The 12,767-nt window shown below is 44.9% G+C and overlaps 1 protein-coding gene across 1 annotated transcript in view; it reads left to right on the plus strand.

Moving 5' to 3' along the window:
* The first annotated feature begins 295 nt into the window (after nucleotides 1-295).
* Pan3 (poly(A) specific ribonuclease subunit PAN3) overlaps nucleotides 296-12,767 on the plus strand; it is a 120,490-nt gene continuing 108,018 nt past the window's right edge. Inside the window, 2 exon segments of the mRNA XM_005083181.3 lie at nucleotides 296-1,446; nucleotides 1,448-1,553. Coding sequence (XP_005083238.1) covers nucleotides 1,132-1,446; nucleotides 1,448-1,553 — 421 coding nt within the window. The 5' untranslated portion in view covers nucleotides 296-1,131.

Genomic DNA, 12,767 nt, shown 5'->3' on the forward strand with positions numbered 1-12,767 from the left:
AAACGTTAAAATCAAATTTTACTTTATTGCTGTTCTTCAAAATGTCGTAGCGCCTCTTCCCTTAAGAAAAAATAGTGGAGTAAATTGGAAACTAATGAGGGGAAAAACTCTTTAAAAAAAGTGAATTTCGGATACAGAGTAGGAAAGCATTCTAACATGTTTGGAAATGGGTCTTCCCGTGCTGCCTGTGCCAGGTGGCCTCTTATTTTTCAGAAAAAAAAAAAAAAAATCAAGAGGGGCCGTCCAAGCAGAGGAAACAGGTGCTGTTGTAAGCAGGGGGTGTGTTGACATCAACGGTCCTGGCTCCATTTTTTGACAAAGAGCCCAGAAGCTAAGGCCATCTGACCAGGAGTGCCATCACCTTCGAGGGGGAGGACAAAAAAGGATAGAGGGCGGTGGGCAAGAGTGAAGAGGGAGAGGAAGCGTGACAAGCGGAACGAAAACTACCCTCGTCTTCAGGGAGCGAGGCTGGGCCGTGTCCCCCTCTCAAAGGACCAGTGACGGGCTGTCAAATTTTGTCTTTTCACTTCAAAGCTCACAAGCACCTGGCTCAAGCAGGAAACTCTAAGGAAGGCATCCTGCCTCGTGAAACTTCAGCACCCGACCCGCGACGAGTGGAAGACCACGAAGGGGCTTCGGCTGGACCAACCGCCTCCCCGGCAGCTCGCGGATGCCCCCGGGGGGCCACGCCTGCCGCCCGGGCCCGGCCTTTACCCACAAGCCCCCGCGCCGCGCGCGCACGCGCAGAGGCGGCGGCCGTCTCAGGAAGAGGAAAATGGAATAAACAACTCGGAGGAACCAGAGCGCAAGACGACGAGCGGAGGCAGAGTTTAAAAGCAAACCGGCTCCCTCCGCCGTGTCTTCCCCCTACGGCTGCCGGCCGCCGCCGCTTCAGGGTTCCTCCCACCCTCAGCCCCGGCCGCGCGCCCACCGCGGCGTCCCGCGCGGCCCCTTTAAGGACAGCGGAGAGGGAGAATCCCCACTTGCCGCCCGCCCCTCCCCCTCCCCGGGCGGCTCCGGCTCCCACAGCGGGCCCAACCCGCCCGCCCGGCTTCCATCCGGCTCCGGCGGCGGCTCCTTCCCGCCCTCGTCTATGGTGGCGGCGGCGGGAGACGCGGCTGCGGCGTGGCCATGAACAGTGGCGGCGGCCTCCCGCCCCCATCGGCCGCCGCCTCCCCGTCGTCGTCCTCGCTGGCGGCGGCCGTGGCGGTCGCGGTCGCGTCGGGCGTCGGGGGCGTCCCCGGCGGGCCGGCTGCGGGTGTGAAGCTCAAGTACTGCCGCTACTACGCCAAGGACAAGACGTGCTTCTACGGGGAGGAGTGTCAGTTCCTGCACGAGGACCCGGCCTCCGGCGCGGCCCCGGGGCTCGGCCTCCATAGCAACAGCGTCCCGCTGGCGCTGGCGGCCGCGTCGGGGGCCGGCTTTCCTCCCGGAGCGCTCCCGGGCGGGGGGAGCCGGACCGCCCGTGGGGCCCAAGAAGCCGGAGCTGGGCGTCCCGGGGGCGGCGGCAACGGGCGGCGGAGGCGGCGGACTCGATGGACCGCGGCTGGCGAGTGAGTGAGGCCCGGGCGCGGCGGTGCGGTACGGGCGGGCCGAGCGCGGGGAGGAGGCCTGAGGTCGCCCGCTTCTCCTCGCCTCCGGGCGGCCCGAGAGGCCTAGGCTCTGCGTAGCCCTCCTTCCTTCTTCCTGCTTCCTCTCTCCGCCGCCCTGGGCGAGCCCGAGAGCTACGGGAGGCGGGTTCCCCGGGAGCGTGGGTGGGTAGAAGCGGTGTCGGGGGGGGGCTCTGGGAGAGGGTGCGGGGAGGAGGGGGGGATGGGCTGCGGAGTGTGAGGGAAGGGGCGTCGTTTCCGGGTGTGTATGTGTGGAAAGGGGCCGGGTTTGCGAGCACATGTGTTCGTGCGTGCCCGTGTGGAGTGCTGTCTGCCTAAAGTTGAGGTTCACCAGTGGGTGTGTATGTGGGTAGGAGGCGGGAGGTGAGGGGCGGGCTTAAGGCCCATTAGCTTTGCAGGAAAAGAGGCGAAAAGTTTGTAGAAGGCTTTTAGGAGCAAGGTTTTCCGGGCTGGAAATGCTTTCTAAGGATGCCAAAGGGGCGGGGTGGTGTAGGGACGTCAGTCCTGTTTTCGTTTCTTTTCAATAAAGTGTGCACAAGTTTTATAGAACGCTTGGATTAGGAATTTCCTAGGACTTGCACTCTGGTAGTGTTCTGGAAAGCTAGAGTAAGTGAACAGGGTGTCTGCCGGAATTTGTCTTTCCCATAACATTATGAGGGAACTCTCGGCATTGTGCCTCAAGAGCCTCTGGCACTACACAAGCTTTCATGAGACTAATTTAGAGCTCTTTAGTTCAGTGGAATTCGCTGAAACTGTAAATGTTTGTGGAATGTTACCCTTGAATATTAGAGTAGGTGCCTGATTTCCCCTTTGTTTTAGATCTTGCGATAATGCAATAGGTTGACTTGGACTTCACAGAAAAGTCTTGACACTGAACAACCTGACACAATGTTTTAGAGTGCTTACTGGGACTATCTATCTATCTATCTATCTATCTATCTATCTATCTATCTATCTATATCTATCGAGACAGGGTTTCACTGTATTGTTTTGGAGCCTGTCCTGGAAAGCTCTGTAGACCAGGCTGGTCTCGAACTCAGAGACATGCCTGGCTGGGATGATTTATTTATAAAAGCTTGTTTCTTTTTGAATAATAGACTTGTCTCTGTTTACCGAAGCTTATGTACTAATAAATTTAGATGTTTTATAAAGAATAACTACATTATTGCTGGGATGTAGCAGTTTTTAAAAATTGCATTGTATGTATGTGTGTGTACCCACCATAGATAGCATGGTTATAGGGGTCAGAGGACAGTCATTTTTCTCCTCTAACAGTGTGGGACCTGGAGCTGGAACTGAGGTGGTCAGGGTTGTCAGCAGACACTTTAGTTACTGTGACTCAACGAGCCAGTGTTGTCTGTGCCTCCCGTCCTCCACTTCTGTTTCTTTTTTCAGACAGGGTTTCCCTCTGTAGCCCAGGCTGGTCTGAACTGAAGTTCATGTGTTAGAAACTAATCCCCAATGTCAGAGGTGGAAAGGAACCGTAATAAGAGGTAATTCTGCCCTGCAGTGGTAGTGCATACCTTTAATCCCAAAGACTCAAGAGGTAGAGACAGGTGAATCTCTGTGAGTTTGAGGTCAGCCTGATCTACTACACAGTTAGCTCCAGGACAGCTAGGGCTACACAGAGAAACCCTTTCTTGAAAAAACAAAACAAAAACAAAAGTGCAAAGTTCATAGCCACATGTAAATGAGGCATGGGAGGATGGTAAGATGATTCCTGAGGCACCTTCCATGAGTCTTCCAGAATTCAGTGGTGGAACAGGCACCCAGATAGATTTAGGGTTAATGTTCTCATTCCAGAAAGGAAGAGGCAGGAAAGAGGTTGTCTGTCCCAAGTATGTGCGTAATCTAGTGGAGAATTTAAGCATATGCTCCTCATCCTGGACTGGGAGTTGGGGCCCAGAGCCTCAGGTGGCCCTAGCTATCCCTGTGTCTTTTTTTTTTTCCCTCACTTTTAAAATATCTTAGCTTGAATTTTTCCATTTGATTTGGACACTGGTAACCTTGCCATTCTGTGGTGTCAGGGTTAGTATTGTCTAAATAGGGGCTGTGAATGTGTGACTCTAACTCCCTTATAAAGTTGGCCTTCAGGCTCTCCAGGGCACCCTTTGAAATGTGGTTGTGAGTTTGTCACAGCCCCTTAGATTTTACACTGTGTGACAGGCAGTGGTATAGTCCTGTATCTATCTGTTCTTGGCTGTGGGTTATGCTTTCTGGACTGGGGGGTGAGGGGTAGCTGCTGGGCGCAGAGAACCTGAGGCGATTTGGCAGCCAGCCTGAAAGGGTAATCTGGCCCTGGGTGCCTAGACTGTTTTCCTTTCTCAGAGCTTTGGATCAGTCCAGGGAGAGGCAATCTTAGAGGTCTCTAAATGCACTAGCTGGCATTTTCAGTGTCTTCTTGACCCCACACCCCCTTTTCATCTTCCTATTTTTTTTTATTTTTTTATTTTTTTGCCCCTCCCTATTTTTTTTTTAACAGTTTCACCCATGTTTATAAATGTGCTTCCCAGACCCTCTCTTACTCCTTCTCTCCCATTCCCTTTGGGACTCTTTTCCAACATGTCTCTCTCCTACTTTTAGGTATTTTATTTTTTTAAAGTCTTATTTTGGTTTTATGAGACAGGATTCCCTCCTGCAGCTCACTGTCCTGGAACTCACTCTGTAGACTGGCCTCAAACTGGATGGAGATTCACCTTCCTCTTCCTTCTGAATGCTGGGGCTAAATAAAGGTTTTCGCCACCAACACTCTGCAGTCTTTTTAAATTAAAAAAGAAAAAGTAAGTCTGGGGGTGGTGGCACACGCCTTTAATCCCACAGCATTTTTTGGGAGGCAGTGGCAGGCAGATGTCTGTGAGTTAGAGGCCAGCCTGATCTACAGAGTGTGTTCCAGGATAGCTAGGGCTACACAGAGAAACCCTGTCTTGAAAAATCGAAGAAAAAACAAAAAGTAGCCCATTGAGTTAAAATGGGGTGGTTTGCATGAGCATGCGTGTGGGATTATTAATGGAGCATGGGCAATTTACCTAAGTAGCAACATCCCTGAATAAAAATGACTTCTGTTCCCCAGTAGCCATTAACTACCAATAGCTCCTGTGGGCTAGGGGTGGGGCCTCATGAACTCTTTCCCCATCCTTGCTGGAATGTGGACGGGTTACATCCTGATCAGGTAACGAGTTCATGAGTTCCATGACTGTGTCATGTCCAGAAGACAGTTTCAACAGTATCCTCCAGCGCTTACATCACATTCTTTCTGCCTTTTCCCAATGTTCCAAGAGCCTTGGGGTGGCATGAGTGTGCCTGTGTGTGTTACAGATAATGTCCTGTTCAGAGTACTCAACAGTGGCTTATTCTCAGTACTTAAACCAGTTAGGTGTCTCAGTATTACCTGCTGCCCACTGCCTAAGGAAGCATCTCTGAGCAATGTTTCTTAGTAGGGTAGCTGCTGATGCAACTGCACAGAGTTGAAAGGTGAAGTTCTTAGAGCCCTCTGGCTCTAGCCCGACTCTGCTGTTTGGCCACATTCTTCCTTATGCTCCTAATTTCCCTTTTCATTCTTTCACGTGGTGAAGCTGCAGATTTCCTAAGTCTTTCTGCTTAGCTACTCTTAGTTGCAAATTCTGTCTGCTTTCTGCTTTTTCAGATCTTGTATGCAGCTAAAGGTAGTCATGTAGTTCCTTTGTATTTCCTGTAGAAACTTCTGCCAGATAGCCTAGTTCATTGTTCAGTTTCAACATTTCTCTGGCAGGGACAGAAGTCGGCCAAGTTTTGACACAGTAACAGGATGAGCTATTTGCTTTTGTGTAGTAAGAGCCTCTTCAGCTCATTTGTGAATAATGTTACATTCTATAAATGTATCATTTGCTTTCTAATTTTACTGTTAGTGGACACTTGTGTGTCGTGCTGTGTTGGTCTTGGAACTCAGAGATCTGCCTTCCTCTGTTCCCCTAGTGCTGGGATCAAAGGTGTGCACCACCACCCTCTGGCCAATTGTTTAATTTTTCTGTCAAGAAAAAGTTATGTATGTGAACTGGAGAAATGCTCAGTGTGTAGGAGCATTTGATCTTCCTGAAGACTGGAGTTCAGTTTCCAGGACCCATGTCCTACAGCTTCCAACCACCTGGAACTCACATCTTTAAGGAATCTGGCCTCTGCTGTCATCTTGTACACACATGTACACACAGACATAGACACATACATAAAAATTATAGAAAGAATTCTAGGTATATTTGGAGAGCTTCTTGCTCAGCTAACTAGGGGCAGAATTATTAGGTACAATAATGTGTGCATATATTCAGCTTCTGCAACCCCTGTCAGCTTTCTCCCTCTAGAAGTTTATTAATTTTGGTCATTCAATATTTGGAGTTTGACATTGTCTGTCATAATTGCAGCTATTCTGGTGGCTAGAATGTATGGTATGTTTTATATCTATGTGTGTTGACTTCAAATTAGTTAACAGTGACAACATGAGAAGATAAAAGAGGGAAATACAGATTTTTTTTTTTAAGTGCAGTGCTAACCTGTGTAGGCTCAGGTTCCTTGATGGGGCAAGACTTTCCATTTTGTCCCACTCCCTACCTAACCAGTGATTTACATGTGGGCATTTGAGTTTTTGACTTTTGCTTTAGTATTTCACATTAGCAGAATGTTTTGTTAATGGTCCTGATAGATTTAAAATAACCTTGAAAGCTAGTGTGGGGGAAAATTCTACCCTTACTTTGCAGGTATTGCAAGGGTGACCCAGGAAGGCTTTAGTATAATGAGTTGCCATGATGTTTCACCCTTGACAGGGAAGTAGCTTTTATTTTTTATTTTATTTTTGTAGTATAGGAACGCTCTCTACTCCAGTTCTGCTGACCTGGCAGTGGGGTAATAAGTGTGTTTTGACAGTCAAGGTTGTTATTAGGAGGTAATTTAAAGGCACTTGCTTTTTTGTAGTCATATTTGTTAGAGTTGATTTTTTTTAAGGCTTGGATGTGGTTTGTGTTCAAATGAATTGGTTATTTTTTATTTAGTTTTGCTTTTTTGAGACAGGTTTTCTCTGTAATAGCTCTGGCTGTTGTGGAATTCACTTTGTAGACCAAGCTGGCCTTGAATTCACAGAGATCCGCCTATCTGCCTCTGTAATGCTGGGATTAAAGGCATGTGCCACCATCACCCAGCTATGAATTGATATTCATGGGATTATATTTTCAAGTAGCTAAATTTTCAGGATGGCTTTACCCTAGGCGGCACTCAAACTTTAGCAGCCAAAATATGTCAATATTTAATATGCTTCATTTTTGTTTGAAATACAGAAGATCTATTTTTTTTTTATCAAAACTCAATTCTTTTTCAATTCACTGATCTGGTTAACAGTGAAGGCTTTAGAATAAGGATGTATGACAAACTGCTTCCTTAGTAGCTTTGTAACCTTGGTCAGAGTGTCCAAGCCTGTCCAGTGTTTCTCAACTTGGAAGCAGGTATTAATTAGTGCTGCAGGTGGAGCTGAGTAGTGAGGCCAAGCCAGGCAGCTGTAGCACCTTTTATAGAGTAGTTAGGAGGCTTGTGTGGGAGCTGGTAGGCCTCATGTGGCACGTGATAAATTGTTCAACCTAAGTTGCCACAGTTACTGAGTTACTATTTAGTTTAAGTTTTTCTGTTGTAGAGACTCTGACTGAAGCTCAGGCTGTTCTTCATGTTGCCTCAACCTCCTTAGGGCTGGGATCATTGCAGTGTGTCACCAGGCTTGACTTAATGTTAACCTTCATTTTACATCTGTTTCCTTTCTTTGTACATCTAGTTATTTGTGTTTGTACCTACCACTTCCTGTGCGTGGCCCCCCCACACTTCCTGCTTTCCTCATTGTTCTCTACATCATCATCATCATCATATTATTATTATTAATAGTAGTAGTATTTTGGTTTTTCAAGACAGGGTTTCAAGACCAGGTCTGCCTCTGTCCTGAGTTCTGTGATTGAAGGCATGTGCCTCCTCTGCCTGCCTATTTTATTCTTGAGATAGGGTCTGTTAAGTGAGTCTGGGTCTGTCTTGCTGTGATTACAGGTGTAAGTAGTCTCATTTGACTCTTTCTGTGGGTGCTGGGGACCTGAACTTAGGTTTCATGCTTGTGAGGCATGTTCAGTGAACCAAAGTGCAAGATAATAAAATGAGAGGAACTGTCATCTTAACAGATGACTACGCATCTAATGTTGTGTCTCCTTTGGTATTAGGAATTACTAGTATTGGATTGAGAAACCTGGGATTGTGGTTTTTAATGTTGTGATTTTCAAAAAAGTTGTGGCCTTGGACTGTACATGTGGTCTATGTGAAAATACAATTCTTTTTATGTGAAATAGAGTGGAGTATGCATTGTTAGCCTGTGTAGAATTCAGGCTCTATGATGGGGCAAGACTTTCCATTTTGCCCCACTCCCTACCTAACCAGTGATTTATCAGTGGGCATTTGAGGTTTTGACTCTTGCTTTAATATTTCACATTAGCAGAATGTTTTGTTAGTGTTCCAGATAGGGTTTTCCAAATGCCCTTTAAAATGTAGGTACTCACCAATGTCTTCATAACTGCTATACCTAAGTACTCCTATAGTTAGCACGATACAGATGCTAAGTTTACTGTTGTCCCTTTCCTAGTGGTAGCCATGATGGAGTAATAGCCAAGAGACACTGCACAAGAATTCACTGGGGGCAAGGAGAACTGAGGTCCTGGCTATCTCTGGGTCCCTCCTCTGAGAAAGCTGTCATCAAGGCCATGACATTTTGGGCATGTGGTAGAAGTGGCAGACTTGGCGATAACCAGAATACACTCAAGGTCATTTCATTCTTCTAGCAAACACTGACTGCATGAAAGGTTGCTTGATACTCTCTCATAACCTGTCAAGAGTTTTCTTTTTCTAAATTCTTCCTTTTGATTATAAATTTCATCTTAAGATTGTCTCCAAACATTTTCCTGTGAGCAGTTAAGAAACCGTCTGTCATCTTCAACACTTAAAAGTTCAGAAAACACTTGGGAGGCAGAGGCAGGCGGATCTCTGTGAGTTCGAAGCCAGCCTGGTCTACAAAGTGAGTTCCAGGACAGCCTCCAAAGCTACAGAGAAATCCTGTCTCAAATAACCAAAAAAAGAAAAAAAAAAAAGAAAAGAAAAGAAAAGAAAAAAAGTTCAGAAAACACTAGGACATGGAGATAGTTCAGTCAGGTTTTGTCTTTGTATTTATATGGCTTTTTGAGAATCTTACTATGTCAGACAGGCTGGCCTGGAACTTGTAGCAAACTTCCTGTTTCAGTCAGCCCTCCCTCTGGGTGATGGGACAGGTGGGTCCATCTTTGTCACTTATAAGGATGATCTTGTCTCCCCATTTCTACACTGTTTGACATTTCTTTCCATCTTAAGATCTCAGCGAATAGTCTCTATTACTTTTATCCTTGTGTCTTTGGGTGGGTATTGTGGAGGCCAGAACAGGGCGTTGGATTCCCTTGGAACTTGAGTCACTGCTGGTTGTGAGCTATCTGACATGGGTGCTTGGAACCAAAGTTGAGTCCTCTGCTAGAGTAGCAAGTGCTCCTAACCTGTTGAGCCATGTGGCCAGCCTTCTGTTCATGTTTTTGCTCACATTCTGACCGTGACCTCTTAAGTATCTGTAAAAAGATTTAGGTTCTGGTTGTGGCTCTCCACCTCACTAGAGTCACCTTTTAGTATGGTTCACCCTATGCTTATTCAGTTCTGAAGCTGCTTCCACACCTTTAGGCCTTTGTTGATATGACCGACACCCCGTTTCTGAGTACCAATATTAGTCTTTTTCTGCAGCTACAGCAAAATGTCTGAGACCAAGTAATATGTAAGAAACAGAAGTTTATTACTCATAACTCTGGAGACTGAGGTGTTGAAGTTCAGTGTGCCAATAGGTCCATTTTCTGGTGAGAAATGCTTTCTGCTTCAAAGTGATGTGGTTCTTTTCCTGGTGAAATGGAATGTAAAAGGACAAAGTTAAAATAATTTGGTTTAACATTTTTGTTAAATTCATTTATTTTTATTTTATGTGCATTAGTGTTTTGACTGCATATGTGTGTATGTCTGTGTGAAGGTGTTGGGTCTCCTGAAACTGGAGTTAAAGACAGTTGTGAGCTGTCATGTGGGTGTGCTGAGAATTGAACCCACCCAGGTCCTCTGGAAGAGCAGGCAGTGCTCTAACCATTGAACTATCTCTCCAACCCACTTGGTTTAACATTTAATTGACTTTATTATTAGCTTTAGAATTGTGATAACACTTGTTTGAGAAAATAGAGGTGTTCATGGGCTAAGTACAGAGATTTGATTTTTATAGACATAGGCTGAAGAAGGCTGAAGCAAAAAGAACAGAACAGATTGAAATAAACTTGTTACTATCAAATGCCTTGAAGTTATCTTTTCTTTGGGTAATGATTTAAACAGATATAACTTACTGCCTGTGTTGAAATTCGGTTGATTGGAACATGCAGCTTTTTTCCATTCTGAGTTCTTGGAAATTAACAGGTTAGTTTTACTTGATGTCTAGAGCTTCTGTTAGCAGGAGTGAAGCTGTCTTGAATTTTAGCCTGATCTTTGGGGCCTTGTGTAGTAAGAGCTTAAGTCCCAAACAATGAGCTTCTGAAAACTTAGTTAACAGCTCCTTGGGCAATCTCTGTGGGCGCTTTCCCACAGAGTCTGGTTTCAGACTATCTCAGACCTCCTAACTACTCAATGCTTGGATGAGACTTCAGTATGTGAATATACTGGGACATTCACAGTGCTGTTTGCAGAGGAGTAATAACGGAAATGGCCCCTGTAAAGATTCAGGCATTAAGCTGGTCGCCCCATCACCTGGCAGAATGCACTCAGTACCCTGGTCAGCCCAGGGTTCCATAACTACCAGTCTGCACGCCTATGTAAAGGGCCCCTTTAAAAGACAGACTCCCCATCTACGCCCCCTCCCCACCTTGCTGTTCTCCTGGACAGACAGGTCTTTTCCTGTCTCCCTCTTCTGTCCTCTCTCTGTCTCTGTGTCTCTCTACCTATTTTCTCCTACTAATAAAACTTCTCACTTAAGTTCTGTCTGCCTGGCATGTTTGTCCCTCTGCCTTGGTCACCCTCGCCTGCCATGGAAACAGCCAAGGTCCCCCCTCCTGCATGCTTTATCATAACAGCACCAGACTTTTGCAGACAAAGCTTAATTTAAATGGATTGCAAATTACTGTAAAACTAGGATTGAAGGAATAAAAAGAGCTCAGTAACATTTATTACCCTTAATTTAAATTTAAAATAGCACTCATACCCCTTGAGGTAGGATTGTTTTGTTCTAAGTTAAAAATGTTAGTGTCTTCATAATCTGTGTAGGATGGAATAATGTATTATAGATTAGTATTTTCCCCTTAACTAGTCTTGAAGTATGAATTGACTTTCTGTTCATCTCTAATCTGTAATTTGCTAAAACATGGAAATGTAAATGTGAGCATATAGCACTCTATATGTGAATTCAGATGTGTTTCAAAACTGTTCTATTAGCTTGTGGAAAACTGAAATTAAAATAGAAAAATACCTTTTAGATGTATTTTTATTTTTTGGGTATTTTGCCTGAATGTATGTATATGCAGCACTTGCATACCTGATACCCAAAAAGTTCAGAAGAGGCTAGTACGACTGCTGGGATTAAAGGTGTGTATCACCATTGCCTGGCTCTATGGCTGTGCCTAGCTTTGCTTTCTGAATCCTCAGACAAGCTTTAATAAGTCATAAATATGCATCACTACATGCAGGTCCTCTGCAAGAGCAACAAGTACTAAGCCAGTCCAAATTTGAAATTTAAAAATACTGATATACACCATTTGCAGTGAAAAGCATTTGGGGTAAATACACTATTTAAAAATAATTTGACTCTGGCACTGTGGTGTTAATAAAATTGCAGTCTTTTCTATTAGGGAAATGTGTAGATTAGAGGACCTTCTTCCTAAATGGCTCTCTCAGGTCTTGTCTTCATTAATGTTGCAAGAGTAGTTACACTGCAGAAAAGTCAGAAAAGAAATGACTTCTTTGGTCACATAACACAAAATAGTCAATATCTTGGCATATTTATTCAGTCTGACTTTCTGTGTTTATGTAAGTATGCATGATCATTGTGCTGTGAGATATGTTCCTCTCCCACTTTAAATATTTTAAGTTGTTACTGCACTAAAAGAGAAAATAGCTTGCTTTTTCTCTGTTCTGTACAGTCCCTCTACAGGAGCTGCTCTCCAGCTCTATACTCCACTTGGACATGGTGTGATGACAGCACTTACTGTTGCAGGATTCCCACCTGGGTCTCATTGCCGCTTTAGCCCCCAAATAACACCCAAGACACTATATTAATTATGAAGCTGCTGGTCATTTGCTATGGTTTCTAATTGGCTAGCTCTGAATTAATCATTAACCCATAATCACCAATATATATTTTTATAAGGACTTATCTTTCCCAGAACACTAGACTTGTGTTCTCTCCTCCAAGGATCACATTGCAACGACTCTCTTCACTACATTTCCCAGAATCCTCCTAGACTCCTAGTCCCACCTATCTTGCTTCCCTATTGGCTAACAGTGCTTTATTTACATATACACAGAAGGACTTCCCTCGTCACTTACCTGCCTCCTCACAGTTCTACAAGGTTGCCATTTCCTTCTGCCCCCTGTACTGTAGACATAGATTGCAGGTAGTAGGTCTCCTTATTATCTGTTCTTCTGTCTGACTTGGCTACAAATTGAGGGTTCCCATGACTTGCTTCTTGGGTTTGAGAATTTCCCCTATAGCTCACAGAACTTAGGATACATACTGACAGCCAGATGAGAAAGGTAGGCAAGGCAAGTTTCTGTCCCTTTGGAGTGGGTGCCATGCTTCTGGTCCTGCCTGGTAGTTGTTCGAAACCCATTAATTTAGGAGTTTTAATGGAGACTTATGTGAGCATGATGAATATTAATTCAATCAGTAGCTCTTTCCCCTCCCTGGAGGAAAATCTAGATAGGGCTGAGAGTTTCTTTCTTTCTTTCTTTCTTTCTTTCTTTCTTTCTTTCTTTCTTTCTTTCTTTCTTTCTTTCTTTCTCTTTTTAATACTTTATTTATTTATTGTGTATACAATCTTCTGCCCGCATGCCAGTAGAGGGCACCAGATCTCATTCAAG

Source organism: Mesocricetus auratus, unplaced genomic scaffold (assembly GCF_017639785.1).
Source record: "Mesocricetus auratus isolate SY011 unplaced genomic scaffold, BCM_Maur_2.0 Super-Scaffold_100008, whole genome shotgun sequence".
NCBI lineage: Eukaryota > Metazoa > Chordata > Mammalia > Rodentia > Cricetidae > Mesocricetus > Mesocricetus auratus.